The sequence below is a fragment of the Symphodus melops genome (genome assembly GCF_947650265.1).
Source record: "Symphodus melops genome assembly, chromosome: 19".
NCBI lineage: Eukaryota > Metazoa > Chordata > Actinopteri > Labriformes > Labridae > Symphodus > Symphodus melops.
Window position 1 is genome coordinate 10,882,111 of NC_136709.1, and position 18,770 is coordinate 10,900,880.

At 41.2% G+C, this 18,770-nt stretch overlaps 1 protein-coding gene across 1 annotated transcript in view; it reads right to left on the reverse strand.

Moving 5' to 3' along the window:
- The window catches only part of LOC306840365 (latent-transforming growth factor beta-binding protein 2-like), an 87,968-nt gene that overhangs the window by 3,267 nt on the left and 65,931 nt on the right, over positions 1-18,770 (reverse strand). Inside the window, exons 30-40 of the mRNA XM_079369597.1 lie at positions 17,440-17,562; positions 16,684-16,812; positions 9,894-10,022; positions 6,889-7,023; positions 5,369-5,572; positions 5,177-5,269; positions 4,714-4,842; positions 4,079-4,219; positions 3,371-3,544; positions 3,028-3,273; positions 2,161-2,310 (exon numbers count right to left, since the gene is read on the reverse strand). Coding sequence (XP_079225723.1) covers positions 2,161-2,310; positions 3,028-3,273; positions 3,371-3,544; positions 4,079-4,219; positions 4,714-4,842; positions 5,177-5,269; positions 5,369-5,572; positions 6,889-7,023; positions 9,894-10,022; positions 16,684-16,812; positions 17,440-17,562 — 1,653 coding nt within the window. The remainder of the gene's footprint in view (positions 1-2,160; positions 2,311-3,027; positions 3,274-3,370; positions 3,545-4,078; positions 4,220-4,713; positions 4,843-5,176; positions 5,270-5,368; positions 5,573-6,888; positions 7,024-9,893; positions 10,023-16,683; positions 16,813-17,439; positions 17,563-18,770) is intronic.

Sequence of the window (18,770 nt, forward strand, 5' to 3'; positions counted from 1 at the left end):
GTTATGTTGCTCTCTGCTGTAAACGGCGTGGTCACTGCCGACAGTGGTCGGGTTATTAAAAGTTATTATTTGAACGCTCTCGTCGTCCTTTAACGTCCGTACGGACGCTACAGTATTTGCGGATGTTACCGGTAGCCTACGTCTGTGTAAATAGCTCTTGTTATAGCGTGGACACCTGCGGCTTATAATCAAGTGCGGCTTATATATGTACAAATACATTTATTTACTTATTTTTAGCCGGTGCGGCTTATATCCAGGTGCGCTCAATAGTCCGGAATTTACGGTATCGTCTTTACTACATAAGTTGTTAAAGTAAATTGTGTTCATATTTAAACTATGTGAAAAGTGTTGCTATGTCAGTCCACTAGGTGGTGCTTGCGCATGAGTTTTCTTGTGGGGAGGCCAGCAGTGGTCCAAGGTTATTGTCAGTGGGGTTGGTACGAAGATGATCAAAAAAAGATGGCTTCTTAATTCTTTATGTGTCTTATGTGTTTGTTATGTAAAAGGGGCTTTGTGCTGTCTTACATGTCAACATTAATGTCTGTTTTTTACATCAATGCTGCTCAGTTTGTCAGATGTTTACCACATTTTCCTTTAGTAATTTGCTTTTTATAGCAATTTTATTTGAATACTCAGAATATATCCTCTGACGGAGACCTAAGTATCATGATTATATTCTGTCATCAGGCCTCGTGATTCTCTTTCCCATTGAGCAGACAAAAATAGGTGCTTTCTTTTTTCAGCTGTCGCTCGGTTGAAGAGCCGATTGTCTTTTAATTTGAAGGTGGCAGTTCAATCCCAGCTCCAGAACTAAACCCCACATCGCTCCCAATGGCCCAGCCAATGGCGTGTCAATGTGTACGAATGGGATTAGTTCATACTGATGGGCACTTTGCACAGTATTGTCTGTCATTAGTGTGTGAACAGAACATCAGAATAGCACCATATAAGTGCATTCCATTTCTCATTGACCAATAAGCATGTCTGACTTTACTGAAGGATGAATGACTGTTACAGTCAGTGGTAGTTGCACCTCTCTACAGTTACACAAACCTGAGAGAAGTCCTTATGCTGCTGAAGATCATTTGATGAGAAGATCTACTCCAGCTAAATGGACCCAAGGTAACAGAGTTGCTTTGTGCAAACTATAAAATGTCACAAATACAAAAATGGTCTGTCTGCACGTTTTTCCAATCTTCTGACCCCAAACAGTGGAGCAAGGCATTTCCAGAACACGAACAATATGCTTTGTAATATTTCCTCTTGTATATCTTAAATCAAACACGTCGTAATGGTGCGTGTCGACTGTATCCAATTTGAACTCTAAATATCAGCTGTCTCCTGCTTTGAGCCGGTCAGAATGATGGTTAAAGTAACAATGCGTGGGATTTTGTTTCCTTTTGGCCTTCAGATGATCTTTCTTTCCCCTTTTAAGTATGGGAGGTCTGATTGTCATTTTTGTAGCAGTCAGTCCTAAATGACCCTCCTTCTGTTTACGTCATGCTCTGCAGGGGAAATTGTGGTGATATTCATAAAAAAAAAAAGACATGGAGAGAGCTGCACAGCTCCCATATGTTTCCACAGCGCTTGAATTCCTTCTCTTTCTTCTGTGAAAAAGTCTGACCTTGGAGCTGATAGGCTCGAATTCAGACTGAAAATTGTAATCAAAGATTTCATTACATCAGGACAGTCTCAATTTCTCACAAAACAAACAAAGTACACTTAAAGGATAATAAATCTCCTGTTACACACTGAGTGGAGGAGAGTCAAGGCCTTCTTACTCTTGGCAGAGTGTGACTGGGGAATTTTAAACCAAAGGGCAACATGTTGTGGTTTCGAGGAGTGCACTGCTTTCATTAGTTTTCCATAAAATATAACTTCATGCAAGGCTGTTAAATCCAAAGCTTCTATTTGAGCTTGATAATATACTGCATCAACAGTTACCTCACTGAAACTGATCCAACACCCGACTCCAACAGGCTTAAAACCTGAGGGATGAGTTGTCTGCGGTTTGATTTGGAGATTCAAGACAAGATTTTGAGACCAGATTAAAGCAGTTGAATGATTTCCTATTGAATCCAGAAAGGTCATGGGACAGTTCACTTGGAACAATGACTTTTGATGTGGGTGGACTGTACAGCAGTAAAATAAAAGACTCACCTATACAGGCCATCTTGTTTAAGTCAAATTCATAACCATCAAAGCAGTCGCACGTGTAGCCTTCTCGCACGCGCACACAGCGGCCGTTTTCACATCCGTTCAGGATTCCACACTCCTCTGCCCGGAGACCCTCAAAGCCCTCGTAGCGTTCTGATTGGACACAAAAATGTGTGAGAAAATACACATGAAAAAAATCTTCTTGATCATAATCTAAACATATCAGAGTCAAGTATAGATTCTCTCGAGAATTAAGGTCAAGGACGGTATCCCTTATCTCCTGCCGGCCTCAAGTCATTATGTAGGAACTGCACATTCTCCAAGGTTTCCTGAAGAGTACGCCACCAGTTTAATAAGTAGACACTAAAATTAAATACACATCTTTTTGTTTGTTTTCATTTAACATATTTAGAATATTATATATTCTGAACATTTATTTTAATATATATTTAGAACAATATTTAGAAAGAGATTATCTCAAGAAAACACCTTTACAGAGATACTGAAAATATTGCAGCTAAAATGTTTTACATGTAGCTACCATATGACGGGCTACATTATGAAACAAAACTAGAAGTGCTATATTCAAAATCTAATCTAAAACCTGCAATTACTGACTTGGTGAGGGGGGGGATTGCAATCATTTAGCTTCATAATGCTTCACTAAGTTCACCCGCTAGTTACTGACCTTATCTGTTTGCTGAAACAAAACTGATAAGTGTTTTAAACCGAAGCAGCTGCCTTCTGCAGCAGAAACAGGGCACTATTAAAGACCTGAGAGCAAGCCAAGAAACCTTTTTTATGTCATTGAACTCTATAATCAGGTTACACACATCATTTTCAGTGTCTTCTTAAGGTGCTTAAACCCACCAGAATATGGATCCACTGGTCGTGGGCTGTGCTCCCGTGGTCGATGAATAGGGACACGGACCGGTGGCTGTTGAACGTTGTAGTCGTTGTCGAGGATGTCATATGGTTCTGCAGGGTTGCCGTAACTATCAAAGTAAGGAGGAACAGGATCCTCAGGCCCCTCTATACCATACTCATATCCTGCCCGCTCTCGTAGACTGTCTGTTCCTCCCCTCCGAGGCAGATTGCACATTATAGCGTAGTCCTCTGAAAACGAAATCAAACAGGCCAAAGTTATATTCTTGATATTAATCACAAGGATGTCTTCAAGCAAAGATGGAAATCTGTGAATAGTGTTTCTCACCAGAGTCTCTACTGGGACAGAAGGCACACTGTCCACTCCACGCAACACCGTACAGACAGCAGCACTCGGTGTACGTAGTCCTGCGTCCCTGGAGGGGCTCGGAGCAAATGTTGTCTCCCTGCAGACGCTGCCAGCAGATTTCCATGTGCACATCATTATCAGGCTCGAGAGTTTCTGAGGCAAAGAGTAAGCAGATTCACCATGAGGCTGAAATAACACACACATTAAATATATATATATATATCTCTGCACAAAAACAAGTGAACACAACTTCGTATATATTGTCCACTGAACTTTTACTGCTCCAAAAAATAACTCTCGGAAGTCGGAATACTAGCCTACACAAAGATGTGTGAGTATAAACATGGGACAAATTGAAAGTCTATTGTACATGCAGATACAAAATATGCATTAATTCAAATATTCAAAACGCCTTGTTTGCCTGACTAATCGTAATCGTAACGTAATGGCATCCAAGTAGGAACAAAAAAATCATATAATTTCAACGGCTACAATCTCAAGATGTTTTTCATAGTTGTGTAATTCAAATGACGTGATTATTATGTAAGTTATTGCTTCCTGATTTTTCTGTCATCAACCCAGTAATCAATCGTTTGAGTCATACATTGCTCTTAAGCTCTGAAACCAACCGGATTATAACTCTACGACTACTAAAGTGAACACAAAAATCTTTGTGTGCTGTCACACCTTCTGTGGAGTTGAGGCCTCTGCAGCGTCGCTGTGTGCTGTCCAGGACTAATGGAGGACTACAGAAACAGTTGAAAGAGCCGGCTGTGTTCACGCACACTCCGTCCTCGCAGGCATTTCCAAATCCACACTCATCATAGTCTGAAAAACATTTACAAAGAGAGGCAAAAGGGAATTAATGAATCATGAATTATTATACAACAGACAGTTTTAATCATTTAGGTGCAGCATCCTCCCCCCACAGTCCAAAGACACGCTCGTTAGGTGACTGCGAACAGTCCAGGGTTTACTCCGCTCAATGACAGCCGGGATCAGCTCCAGCAAAAAAATGTATAGAAAATAGATGGATGGAGCAGCATCCATCAAGTCAGATCTAAAAAAAATGGCTGTCTGAAGATTATTTAAAAATATATTTAAGAGCATATGGGACTAAAAAAAAAATGCAACCTCAAACCCATGAGGTTGATGGGAAATGTCATTTTTGTAAAAAAAAAAAAAAAAAACACCAAGTAAAGTGAAGTCCCATTTCATGAAAAAAGATGCCATCTCAGATGAGATGTTGTTGTTACATGGATGATTACAAGTGTTTAAAACTACAACAGATGGTTGGATGGATGGATGATGTATTGTCTTACCCACACACTCCAGCCGGATGTTGTCATAGTAAAAACCGGAGCGACAGTAACAGGTGTAGGTAGAGAAGAGATTGGAACACTGTCCGTTCTTACAAATGTCTGATTCAAACATCTCACACTCGTTTGCATCTGAGGAAAGAAGAGAATCACACTTAGGTGTTACGTAAGTGAGCTGGAAAGCAAGAAATTAGCAACCTAACACTGTTTCTTAAAACCACTGCAACCTGCTTTATGTCATTATTTCGCTGCTCTTGTAAGCATCTGTCAGGACACACTGCGGTTAAAGCAGTTAGTCAGGTATGCAGGCAGGTATCCCTTTTAAGTACCGGCGAGCTGTTGAGAAGTTTTCGTGAATGTGGCGTTGTTTTATGTCTATCTGTCTATCTGTCAATCTATCTATCTATCTGTCTATCTGTCTATCTATCAAGAATATAAATAAAAAATTAAATGAATGTAAGAGTACCTATGTAAGGGCGCTGTTCTCCCAGACTCTGTGTAGAGGAAACATGAAGGGGTAATAATCCACTGCCGTGAGGGCACAACTGGTTATAATCATCTGGAACACAAAAACATGTCTTCATCAGTTTAGAAGAGGATGTAACACGATCTCATTGTATTGTGTTTATAGGGGTTTATTATCCGGCTGTTGTCGTACCTCTTCCTGGGACAGGACAGGCGTGGATATTACAATTGTCCCCCCATCCTGCTCCCACCGTGCAGCAGCACTCCTGCTTGGTTGAGTTACGAGACAGGACGTTGTTACAGAAGTTTGCATCATTTAGGTTGTAGTAACACTCTTTCCTCTCTTCGGGTAAGTGACTTGACGGAGGATCCTTAGCAGCGGGGTTGGGGTTGATATCTGTAAAATGAATAAAGACAGCATTTGATTGGGGTGAGAAGGTTAAAGGTCTAATGATGTACAGTACAACTAATGTAAGGTAAAGAAAAGCACCTGTGAAGTTGGTTCAATTTTGGAAATGCAGGTAAACCAACAAAGTCAACAAATCCTCCTCAGAAGATAAAATATCCTTGTGCTCAAGTATTATCATAACTATTTTTCATGTATGACACTAAAGGATATGTTAGGATATGGTAGAGTACAATACGATATGATATGATACAGTATGATACCATATAATAGGGAATGATGATAGGATGGGATGGGACACGATATGGTACGTTATGGTACGGAATGTTACGATACGTTACGGTACTATACACAGTCTGTCCCCTTAGCGACTTCGGTCTTGGACTGGGTACAAATCAGCCCAAAATTTCTGAAGTCATAGCTGAGGTCACAGAAGATTAAACACATTAGTTGTACTGTACATCATTAGACAGTAAAAGCATCAGGCAGCGTCCAAATGCCTCCAGCCAGTATTGCATTTCCCTCGCATGCCACTGCTGAGCCCGCTCATTCGTCCAAAGGACTGAGCTCAGGCATTTTACCCTTAAGCTGCTGGCTTAGCCAAATGGAAACACTGGCATGTGAGTCAACACACCATTCACTCTCACATGATTGATTAACACACGTCAAAAGCAAACAGTGGAATGTGGCAAAAAGGTACACAAAGGCATAGTTGGGGTTTAGTGCCTAGGCAGAAGGAAAAACATCCCTGCTGAGGGTGAGTTGCTCAGTAATGTAAATATGCCCAATCCGTGTACACATACGGCTATCAAGCAGGAGAAGAAGTGATGATATTTCTATGACTGATTAGGATTGTTTTTGTCATTCTGGGATTTCAACATGTTGCATATCTGTAACTTCAGCACTTGAGATCATTGTAGTACGAACGAGAGCGATGATCGTAGCGCTACTGGCCAACAGAAACACCTTATGCCTATTTGTCTTGATTAGGACGAGGGTTTACAGTAACTAGGCCCTCAGGGTATTTACTTGGCTTTACTTGAGGTGTTGCTTCATCATTCCTTTAAGAGATTAGTCTAATACAAATTTCTGCAGGCATCCCACCCAACCATAAACTGAGACCATAAAACAAATGGAAACCGCCAGGTCAAAATAAGATACTCTAAGCAAGGCTTGTCCACCTCAGCACCGTCGTTGTTTGGATAATGAGAGACGGCTCATTAAATCAGGGAAAACTCCGTCTCCCCGTGATGGGATGGAGAATTAAGTCCTGTGAGTCACTGTGAGTGCTGGTCCTGCTCTATTACCCAGGGAGCGGCACTGGCTGGTGATGGGATCAAATTCCTCATTGTCGTTGGGGCAGATGCACAGGAAGCTGCCATCAAAGTTCTCACACAGGGCCTCCCCGCACAGCGCCAGGCTCATCTCGCACTCGTTCACGTCTGAGTAAGACAGGAGAGGAGGGCGAGGGTTAGACAGGATATTACACAGGCATGTGCTCAACAAGGTCATGGCAAGGTCACCGCAAGTAATCACTGTTTATCACCCAGAGGTTTATTTTTGTTACATAAAAGGTCTTTGTGAGGATTCAATCAATCTTAATTTCTTCATATGCTCTAAATTTTTGGAAAATGGAAAGGAAAAGGAAACACCTTATTTGAAGGGTGATTTCAAGGTGATTTCAAAAAGTGGAAATCGTTCAAATCTGCTCTTTTTTGTGCATTTTTTTTAAGCTTTCTGAGTCAATCCCTCTGGTGGTGGGTAAGTGCAAGCACACTTCAAATGCCCTAACGACTTCAAGAAACAGGTGCCTAATTCCATCTATCCATTAACGACTGTTCATCCCATTTGGGATCACAGGGGAATGGAGTCAATCCCAGCTGCTGGTGGGGGAGAGACAGGGTCCATCCTGGACAGGTTTCCAATCAATGGCTGCTCCATTAAACACACATTCATGCACACACTCACACCTAAGGGCAATTTGTAGTCACCAATGAACCTAACAAGCATGTCTTTGGACTGGGAAGAGAAGGACTGTGAAGAACATGAACTCCACAGACACATTTGAACAAGTCATCTTTCTCGCTGTGAGACGATCATGTTAATACTACACTATGCAGCACGGCTCTTTCCAAAAACGTGAACATTCAGAAAGACAGGCAAAGCTAAAAAAAAACACACAAATGCTATCAAAGAAAAAAACAAAAGCAAGTCTGAGCTTTTTTACTACATTAATTTTGTGTTTGCAGAACATTTGCTATTAGTGCAATTGTTAAGCTTTTTGGGGCATGTTTTTTAATTTGCATTGTCCTCCTTTGGTTTAGCATTATTTTTCATTTGCATCAATTCTGAACAGGCATCCTTTTTTTTCTTAATGGAAATTGTTCAGGTTGATTGTAAATAAGGAATTTATTAAGCATTTTGTTTTGTTTTTCATATTGAAATGTAAACTTCCTAAATAAGGTGATTTTCTAAAAAAGAAAAAAAAAAAAAAAAAAAGGCCTAATTATTTTCCAGCAATGTAGTTTAGAACACAGATTAAGCAAGCAGCAGCGAGTGCAGCATTCATCAGGGACTCATTTCAAACAGGATCACACACTGCAGTGGTGCTGGAGTGAGTAATCCTTTCTATCATATATCTCATTAGTATGTGGGAATGACTCACAATACATCACATTTCTAAGAGTGTAATATGTTCTGTCAACTAGAACAACAGAGTGACTCACTGGTGTGCTCTTGAACAACAATAGAGCTCTGTGGCACAGAGGAATAATTTACGTCAGGCCTTGGCTACATTGAAAATACTTGTTAGCAGGATCAGTCCGCTGTTGGTTTTGGACCTTTTATGGGATTTTTTAGCAAAACATTTCCCTGCACTTATCTGCTAAGGCAGTAAAATAAGGGTAAGACTTATTGTTACTCAGATTGACCTGCAAACGGTTCACTACTTATTCTAGCTAATTCTTTGGCATCCCGATGAACAAACAAGAAGTCTTGAAAACAGCCATAAAAAGCTGGGACTAGTTGAAAATGGCTTAGAAATATATGTCTTAATAATCTGAAAAATGCTTAACTGTCTCATGATAGATGAAAATGAATAAAAGAAAGACACAAGTTATTATGAGAACTGAGAAAAGCAAAGGCGTTCTTCTCAACCCCTGTTGTTGAAAATGGTGACAGTTACTTAAAGGCCTTATGGATACATATTTAAAACAGGTCAAAATAATACCATAACAAAGGCAATTTTAAGGGGAAGCCGCTGAATGTGTGGCAGCAAGTTAAGTCCAACACAAATTTCCCTAAGGGGACAATAAAGTGTATTGTATTATAATTGACTTAAAGGTCAAAGACAAAATCTTACAGAGCCCAGCTGACGTGGCACAGGCCCTCAATCAGTATTTTGTTAGCGAAGCAGCCACAAAAGCCCAAGGTTTTACCAAACAACACAGACATGCAACAAGGTGCCACAGGCTGATCAGTAGCTTTTCCATATTGACAAAGCATTTGAAAATTGGCTGCTAACCATATGCAATTTGGAATGAGAAGTAATCACTTAACAGAAACAGCTACATGTCCTTAGAGAGAAAGTTAAGGCATCAATGGAGGAAGGCAGAGCTGTGGGGGGCTGTGATCTTTGACTTACACAAAGCATTTGACATTTAACATCTTCCTACATAAAACTACTCAGTTTCAGTATCAACTTCAACCTATCAAATGACTCCTCTCATCTCGCTTACAGCTTGTAAAAAATGATGGCTATAAATCTTACTCCTTTCACCTATCAACTGGTGTCCAGCATCGCTCTGTACTGGGCTGTCTTCTGTTCAGTTTGTCTGCCAATTGTCAAATTTTAAGAAAAAGAGATATCAATATGTGCAGCTGCATTACACTCAATGATTCTTTCTTACATCACCTATTGGCGGATAAGTTGGTCTTATACAAACTCTTCAGCCCTAAAACCACTGGAATCATTATATACTCTAAACAAACACTCAAGAGTAAAGACAGAGTTTCATCCATGACAAAGCCTTAATTAGTACAGTCTGTTTTGTAAGGAAAGCCTTATTAAAAATAAAAATGTCTGTCTTGTTTATATGATTCTTCATGGCTTAGCTCCCCTTTCTCCGTCTAATTTCATCAACTTCAAAATTACCACAAACAGAAACACTAGAGGTGAAGCTTCAGCATATCAGAGACTTCACAAGGAAAACTAGCCTAACAACCTATATAAACACTTTTCTGAATGTCGATTATTGTACATTGTGCAATGTCCATGTTCATGCAAATCAAATTAATAAATCAATATACAGACCAACACATTTGCTCATATCTCCTGGAGGGTTGGTATATCCTTGGTCACACTGGCAGCGGAACGATCCGTCTGTGTTCTCGCAGAAGCCGTGGTTGCCACAGATGGTTTCATTAACGCACTCATCAATATCTGCAAGACAAGAGCAAGCACAGAGAGAAGTGTGGACATTAATATTTACAATGGTGCGCTGTTCAAAACACTTTCAAAAAGCCACGATAAACACAGTGCCGCTTTTCCAAAATAAACACCACTACCAATTTGACCCCACTAACAATAACAGCAGAAATCACTGCCATCATAACATGTCAGGGGCGCTGTACCGATCAGACTATTCATGAAGAGGCTTTTGAAACTTTAGTGTTTGTAAATAGATTTATGGAGGATTTCTCTGACTGTCATGTGGATTTGGAAAACTGCAAGTAAGTGAAGTGGGAATTGACAATACGGTCACCAGGATGTTGGCAAAAGGTTCGAGACAGAGTAGTTTACAGCAGCAAGACACTCTGCAGGCAGCCACAGGAGAAAGATGGCTGACAGTTTGAACTTGGCATAAAAAGATTTTTGAACAGGAACTGTACCTTTTCATTTAAACTCTTTTGACAAGTTTTGACTGGTTATAAAACACACTGAAATTAGGATAATGAGAGACGGTCTCCATGAGCTACACAAGTACAGAATACCATCAGGATTAAGATAAAGTATTTCTATACATTCATTGTCAGTGTTTAATTATTTCTATACATTTATTTTCAATGTCTGAAACTGCTGCCTTGGAGTAATGCTGCAGTTGTATGCTCATCGAATGGTCCCAGTTATCGATCAGCAAAGTCATTTTTCCGACTATAGTGTCTTCAAACCCCGGATCGCCTGCCCACAGGACCACAGCCCCTGCACATGGGGCGCGAGTACCAACGGCCAGGCTACTGCCACCCCATAACCTTTTTTTATATCATTTCCATGCCAACGATTCTCTTAAAAAAGCCGGATGAGATTTTATCTTAAAGTATAATACTTCCACATGTACAGGACAAAATCAACAAAGAAATAAGAAGGACTTGTTTGTCCACAGGGGGTGCCAAAAACAACTCAAACCAAAAGTTCCTCACAGGAACTCTGATCAACATGTTTAGGTCAACTGTCGTGGGATTTAAAGTCAATGAAAAATCTGTCAAAGCATAATGGAATGATAAAAGACCCTCAAGCATGGTTAATGAATCAGACCAAAGCGAGGGAGAGAGAGACATTCATGTTGTTGCTGTTAACACTGGAACATGTAACAGCATTGCTAGCTTTTTTATGACATCATTTGTTAGCACTTTCTTACACACATGATTTTAGTCCCGCAGAGAGAGTAATCTGAGTTTATTGTAAAGCAAACCACACCACACCTTATGAATTTGGGCTCTCTCACTTCTGGTCAGTGTAGACCAAACTTACTTCGACAAGTTGTCCCATAACCAGCATTGATCAGTGTTACAGAGTTCATTTTAAAGACTGTTTATTTGTTCTAAGACCATAAACAGCCATTAGAAAAGTCTGTTGTTTTGCTCCAATATTACTCAGCTCTTTTGAAGAAAAATGCATGAGGGATTTGCTCTGAAACTCATGTTAGAAAAACACATCTTGTTCTTTTCAGTTTTGACATAAAAAAAAAAAAAAAAACAAGGTCAGCGGAAACTCCTCAGTCAGAGATAAAAGGAAGTCGATGCTTGTATATTTTCTGTAAGTCATTAAGTTTGGAGGAATATGGCTGACAGGCCTGTTACTTGATATGAACTGTTTTGATGAAATTAGAGGACAGGACAATCCAAGCTTTGTCTGTTTCATAAAAAATCCTGACTAAATGTTTGGTTCACTTTTTTTTGTTTCATAACAAAATTCCATAACTATTCCGTTTAGAGTTTCCATGGCTTACAGTAACTCCACCACAGTGATAATACATTTATGAAAAACAGGAAGACCAAGTACAGAAACACATTCAATAAAACACAACAAATTATTTCTTATCTCAGTTCCACTAAACAGTCTCATAGTCGTAAGTAGAGATGCCATATATTGTGTATATTGGCCTACAACATTTTTATGGTTATGTATTTTCATTGGCTTTGTATTTTATTTACTATTTTTTTAAACACGAGCAGTTGAATGTCTTGGAGTAAAGAGGAAAATAAAAACCCGTCAGATAATGTGTTTTTGAAATCACCATGTGAATTCACTTGAAAACTGTCACAACATTCTGCTGATGCAGAAATTATTTTTTTTTGTTGTTGTTGTTTTTACAGTTTAAAGGTAAATCACAACTGCAATCTGTGGTCAATGTAAGAAAAGGGTTAAGCAACAAATAAGATATTCAATCATGCAGTTTGATCACAGTACTTCAGCCTTTCTCAGCCTCATGAAAACATGAGCTGTAAAAAAAATTACAAAACATTACAGGTTTCAGCAATTATAATACACCGATTATTGGTTTAGGATGTGGCTGAAAAGTCCAACTTGGGAATCCTCATGAATGTGTTCGGTCTGCTCATAACATTTATTGAGACAGAAAGTCCAGTGGTACCTAAGATGTGTGAAGATGTTGTCGTTAATATATGGTCAAAGCTAGTTGTAGTTGCCTCCAAGTACTCATAATCTGTATCATCTGAAAGAAAGAAAGAAAGAAAGAAAGAAAGAAAGGGGTCCAGCCAGAACCTTTTCTTTCCCTTCCACAAAAGACAACTGTTTTCTTAATCTAAACATCAGTCAGCTCCTCTGTCCAATCTTGGCCACTTCTTTAACATGGCTGTGGGGTCACAGACAGAAGCCCACACAGGCTCATAAAACTGCAGGGACAACATTCGTCTTTGTTGCTCTATTCAAAGGAAATGCTGAGAAGTGCTTAAATAGCTAGAAAAGACGTGTGGGCTCAAATGGCAGCAAAATGATAGAGGGAGGATAGATGTACACATACTGAAAACCGCAGACCCACTGGATTTGCATCTTGCAGCTGAGGAATGAGATACTGAACTGGAGTGGAAGTGTTGACGTTTTTTGGATACTGCAAGACATAACATGTAATTGAGTAATACATTTTCTTGAATATTATTCCCATAGCTCGACGAGGAGAATGCTCAGAATCAGGTGAAAAAGATTGTGTGTCAGAGTTTCTTCATGTGTGAAGACCTTAAGTAGGGTTAGGAATGTTGGAATGACAGCGGCCGCCAGCTGGGAGGTCTGAGAAGCGGGCGATGAAAGCTTGCCACTAATATATGAAATAATCAGCGTCTGCCGGCAGCTTTTCATTCATGTGTGTCGCGGAACAAAATCTGATGCAAGCCACATGATGGGAAGAGAACAATCAAAGTATCATCCTGAGGAAGAATGAGAGCATCGAAACCAAAATAACCTTAACGGCCTTATGAATCCTTTCGTGTCTGTATGTGTTGGAGCGGCAGCATTACTTGACCAGATATAAAGATCTGCCGTCCAAACACAAAGTCAGTGTACTGCTTGTGGGGGGAAATGGATTACACTAAACTAGATAACTCCACAAAGAGCCTGTCTCACACCAGCAGGATGCATCAGCAGGAGGCTTGCTTTTCTTCGTCTTTCCATCGAAGAAATCTGTTGCATCAGGACACATGCGGAGCTGTAAATTACCCAGAGGAAAAAAATCAGGCCTGAGGAGAAAGTGGGGATAGCAACTGACACAAAATGGGTCCGTCCAAGGAAAACCCGCTTCCTGGATCCACTGGGATGTTTTAAGTGTTGTTCTCAGTGTCTGTTCCATGTGTTAATTTGGATCACATGGGGGCATGCGTCAAGAATAAAGGAAGTGGTGACTGTTGGCTCACCCTTGGCAGCACACACTTCTACATTTTCTCTGGGCATCCCCTGGTCTGATTGGACCCATATGCAGAGGTGATTTCACACTGGGCAACGGTGAGGTGAGCTTTTGTTTTGTTTTTTCGGTAAAGCACGTTTTACATCTTCAGAATGTGTCGGGTTATCTATAACAAAGGACATACCATGTGTGCACTTATGTGAGAAAAAAAACAACGACATCACGCATCTGCCCAACAGCATGAGCAAGCGCACACATACATATGGTAAAGTCTTTGGATTTCTATATGTTGGGGTGGGAGGTTGGCAAGAGGGTGACCACAGACAATTTCCGGCCTCGGGCGAGGCTTCTTAAAGACAAGGCACAGCCTTAAGGAATTTATGAGCATGATGGTGAATTAAAGCTTAAATAGAATAACCTGCAAAACATGCACACTTTTACATATGTCCTAAGGAGCCCTGTGTACAGCATCACGGCAGATCAGAGTTGCCTCGGAAAAACCCTGTTTTCCTCCTTTTTATCACAGCCTCTAAATCTAAATGAGGGCTGCAAGTGGAGCCAAAGACAACCGCTGCCCCTTTTGGAGGTCGGTAAGAAAAAAATATAAAACAACGCCCCTCACAGAAATGGCAAATTACAACGTCTGGCTTCTTCCTTCAATTTTTGATGATTTTTACAAGCAGACAAAAATGCCCCGCAGTCACTGAACTCCCTCCCTGGACTTTTATTGGGGTGACGGCAGCATCTCCCTCAACGCACCATCGGGAGGTGAAACAAGCCTCGATTGTGTTTTAGTGTTGGGCTCCTGAGGGTAAGAGGGCTTGGTCTTCAAACTTGGGATATGAGTCAGTGGTGAGCTTTTTGCGTGTTTGTTGTCGGGTCTGGTGAAAACCGACACAAAATGGTAACAGGGGACCGTAAGAGATAATAATGTAATGTCACAAATGGTAACCCCATACAGGCAAGTTAACCCAGACGTTTTGTAGCAGCAGAAGATCAAAGAAAATGTAACGTAGAGCTAGGCCCTCACCCTAACCCTGACTATGATGATTTGATCCTATACAAGCTGCTTAGCAGAGCTTTGGTTCTGACACTGAAGGAGCGGAGGTGAGCAGCTGGTTTCAATCTGCCCTTATCGCACGGCAGGCCCCTGCACTCCTCAGCTGGTGCCAGACAGACAGCACCATAAAGTGCAGCGAGGAGGCAGCCACACGTAGCCAGGATCAGGGTGATGGAGGGGGCGGAGGTCTGATCTGTCACTGATCAGCGCTGCAGCGGCTTTTTCTCCCCTGATCTCTGTCTGTTGATAGGCCAATAAAAATTCAGGGCCATGAGAATATGTGAAGTGCATCTCTACTAGTTCGCTTTCCTGAACACAAACACAGAATTGGATGCAAGAAAACACAGCTAACCGCAGGCACACACACACACACACTTATACGCGCACAAAACACCCACAGCTCCCATTTGCATTCCATTGTGATGCTCTCAGACCGTTTCAACCCCCTTCTCCTGTCACTCTCTGAGGATTGTTTGGATTCTGTTATAGGACGACCTTTTTGTCTCTTGTAAGCCAGACTTGTTTTATGGTGCTATGAGAGAGAGAGACAAAGAAAGTCTAAGCATTGCTACAAAATAAAGAGTGATAAATTAGAGTTGTTGTGTAAAAAATATGTAAAAATCTGAAGCCCTAGGTGCTTGATCATGCCAGTAAATACAAAAAGCATCATGTATTCTGGAAAATCATGCTCATATGTTCATTGTTGTTGGCAAGACTTGGGCCCAGATGTAGCTAATCTTCACATATCGCCAGTTCACCAAGGTGACCATGCACCTCCATGGGGTGTTGGGGGGAGCGGGTGAGAGGTAAGTGCCTGACAATCTTCTCCTCAAAGAAGAACAGCCGTGATCAGGTTCCACTTTGTGTCCCTGCCAGAGGTTCTCCATTAGCTCAGTGAAGGAGACCATTATCATGCGCTGGCCCCACACATTGCCTCCAATGACAGTGCACTCCTCTTTCTAAAGTGCCCAACTTTCAGAGATCACTTCTCCTCATTTCTCCCCCGGCCTCTTTTTGCACGAAGCCTTGAGTACCTGATAGCTTTTGATTTAGATCAGCCTCTTTGTGTGTGCCTGCCAAACACATATCATTATCTACGCACAGAGGGAGAGTCCTGCAGAGTATGAAGAGTGTTGGGTTGATGTCAGACTACTCTCTCCTGGAAATGGATTGAATTAGAAAAGATGTGCAGTAAAAAAAATTGGTTCATACGATGCCTCTGTAATCAATTCTGTCCCACTGACGGTATATAAAGCTGTACCATGCATCTCCAGCTTCTTCTATTGTACGAAAGTGAAGCAAAGATACAATCGTGACGGGCTCTGATATCTGGTTGATTCGTAGACAGAGTTTGTGCAGTTGCAGTTATCTTGTGGAGATTACCTTTCGACACTTTTCACTAATCAAAAAACACTTTTAACTAACCGATTTTACAGCAGGAATCCCTGAAGTCAGTAAAGTCAAAACATAAGATTCTTGTGTACAATTGAAGCTGGCACTCACAGTTAAGGAAAATCCACTAACATTTGTCCTCGTGTACTGGAGACTACCTTTCCTCTCCATTTCTCTTCTACTTTGCTAATGAGGTGAACAGAGCTGTCAATCATGTTGTTAACGCCCTTTTTTGTAGCATCAAATATTACACTGAAACCAAACTTCTCAGAAAAATTAAACAATCCACCCTACATTGTCATGATAACATTTTTTATAGTATTTTGATTTTCTAGTTTGACCCATGTCACATCTGTTAACATGGAGGAGGCGAGGCCAGTCCGAACTTTTGGAGGGATATAATTGTGTCCATCTTTTTATGCAGTCTATGGTTAGCCCCCCAAAAAAATGACGTTTTTTTTCTTGACATAATTGCCCGTGATAGACTTTTAACTACATGTGGTTTTACCACTCACCGCAGTCTGTGTTGTCTCCCCCCTCAAGTCCAGGCTGGCAGCCCATGAAGCACCGATAGGAGCCGATGGTGTTCTCACAGCGCCAGGTACCACACACTGAGTTGCCAAAGTCCTTACATTCATTCTGGTCTGAGAGACAGAGAGATGCAGATGTTTGTTAAAAACTGACAAACAGAGGCACAAACCCAACCACATCTGCAATCAAACACACTCATGTTCCCTCCTCTGCTATTCTGCTTCCACTCTAATGTCTGTAGAGCAGGAGTCGGCCAGGAGGCCTGCGGTGTAGCTGTCCTCAGTAAACGCAGCAGGCAACAGGAATGGCCAAGAACAATATTATCACAGCAACCAAAGAACTTGTGAAGGAGCTAAGGGAGAGGTTCCAGAGGGAGAAACACCTCCTGCTCACAATCGGGTCATTCATGCTTCCCTTAGGGGATAGTAAGTTCAGGCTTCCATCCATGCAATCCAGGCACCCCTCAAGTCCTGAGACCAAGGAAGAAAGCTTCTAAAGGCAGGTTTGGACACTCTCACTGGATCCCGGTCCCAACAACAACGCTATATATAATCAATCATAGCCAACTGTGCTATAATGGGTACCTTGAAGAATAAATGTAGCATAACGATCAAACAGCTAATGCTGACATGTTGTTTTACTCAAAGACTGGAAGGCTCATGGCAGAGTTTGGTGTCGATAAAAATCACCACGAGATACACAACAGAACATCACCGGGGATTTTAATTCAGAGGTCTTACCTTCACAGTCAGCCGTGTCAGTGTTGAACGTGAAGCCAGCTTCGCACAAGCACAAGAAAGAGCCGTGAGTGTTGAGACACTGACCGCGGACACATACATTGTCTTTGCTGCATTCGTCCAGATCTGAAGGAGGGAGAAAGGAGAAAATCAAATAAATTAAGAGAGATACGTTTGATAATTTAAAAAAAAAAAAAAAAAAAAGGGTGGGTCAAGATTTGCTAGATATTGATGATTACTAAATATCCCCATATATCCTCTCTGAGTCCACAGGGAACACCATTCCTTTTCATAAGCATCACAGAAGAATGTGTAATCAAGCGCTTGTCTGAGCACAAGACGCATTGACCATTTGGAGCGTTTAACAGCATGCAGTACAAGCAAACAGGAAACAAAAGAGGAAAAAAAGCTTTTCAGGTTGAGAGCATTTCCCTCTGACTCGTAAAAATTATTAATGAATGTGACATGCTTGATTAGCCATAGATTGGTGGATAATTGCAGCATTACAACATAACTTGTAAGGTACTTGGACTCGGGGTAATATCTGGGGGAAAGGCGAAGAAAAGGGTAAAATCACTTCGAGGGAAAAGCTTGTCTTCCTTTTCCAACCTTTTATAATCAGATGAATCTTTGAGAGACGACAAGTTAAACACCCAAACGCAAAGATAGGCTCAAAAAACAATATCCCAGACCTTAAGCAAACACATAAATATGCAGTGACTGGATAGTTTTGGAGGTAAGTCAAGTACTTCAAAGCCAGCGTTGGAAGGCACAGCAAGGCCATGGCACAACCTGTTGATTTGGATTAAATTTAGCAATGTTTCAGTCTGCGTTCAGGACTTTCTTACATATGGTCTCTTCTTGCTAAAAGATCAGTCAGTTGAAGGCCCAGCATCATTTTACCTCACCTGCCTAAACCTAAACCCATCTTTCATTACCAAAAACTCACAAACGCTCATCCTCCCTGTACTTCCCCCTGAAGGCTCATGTCAGATGTGCCTGGCTTTCATTGTGTTAGCACTGTACACACACTGCAAGAAAATATATGACAACTGCTGATTTATAGGATAATTAGAGACTAAAATTTGTTGTGGCGGGCAGCCAAAGTACCTGATGCAGACCGGGGAGTCAGAGGAGGATATCTCAAAGGCTCCAAGGCTAAAGCAGCAGAGGAGGAATGTCTGTTTTCAGGGAATGACCCCTTTGTCCTCTAATGAGAGTCAAACCAGCCCATGAGACGACCATGCCAGCATCTTTCAGGGGCCTGGACCCAGTGATCCTAACCTACTTGCTTCACATCATGACAGGATATTTCATCGCCAGAAATCCTGCCG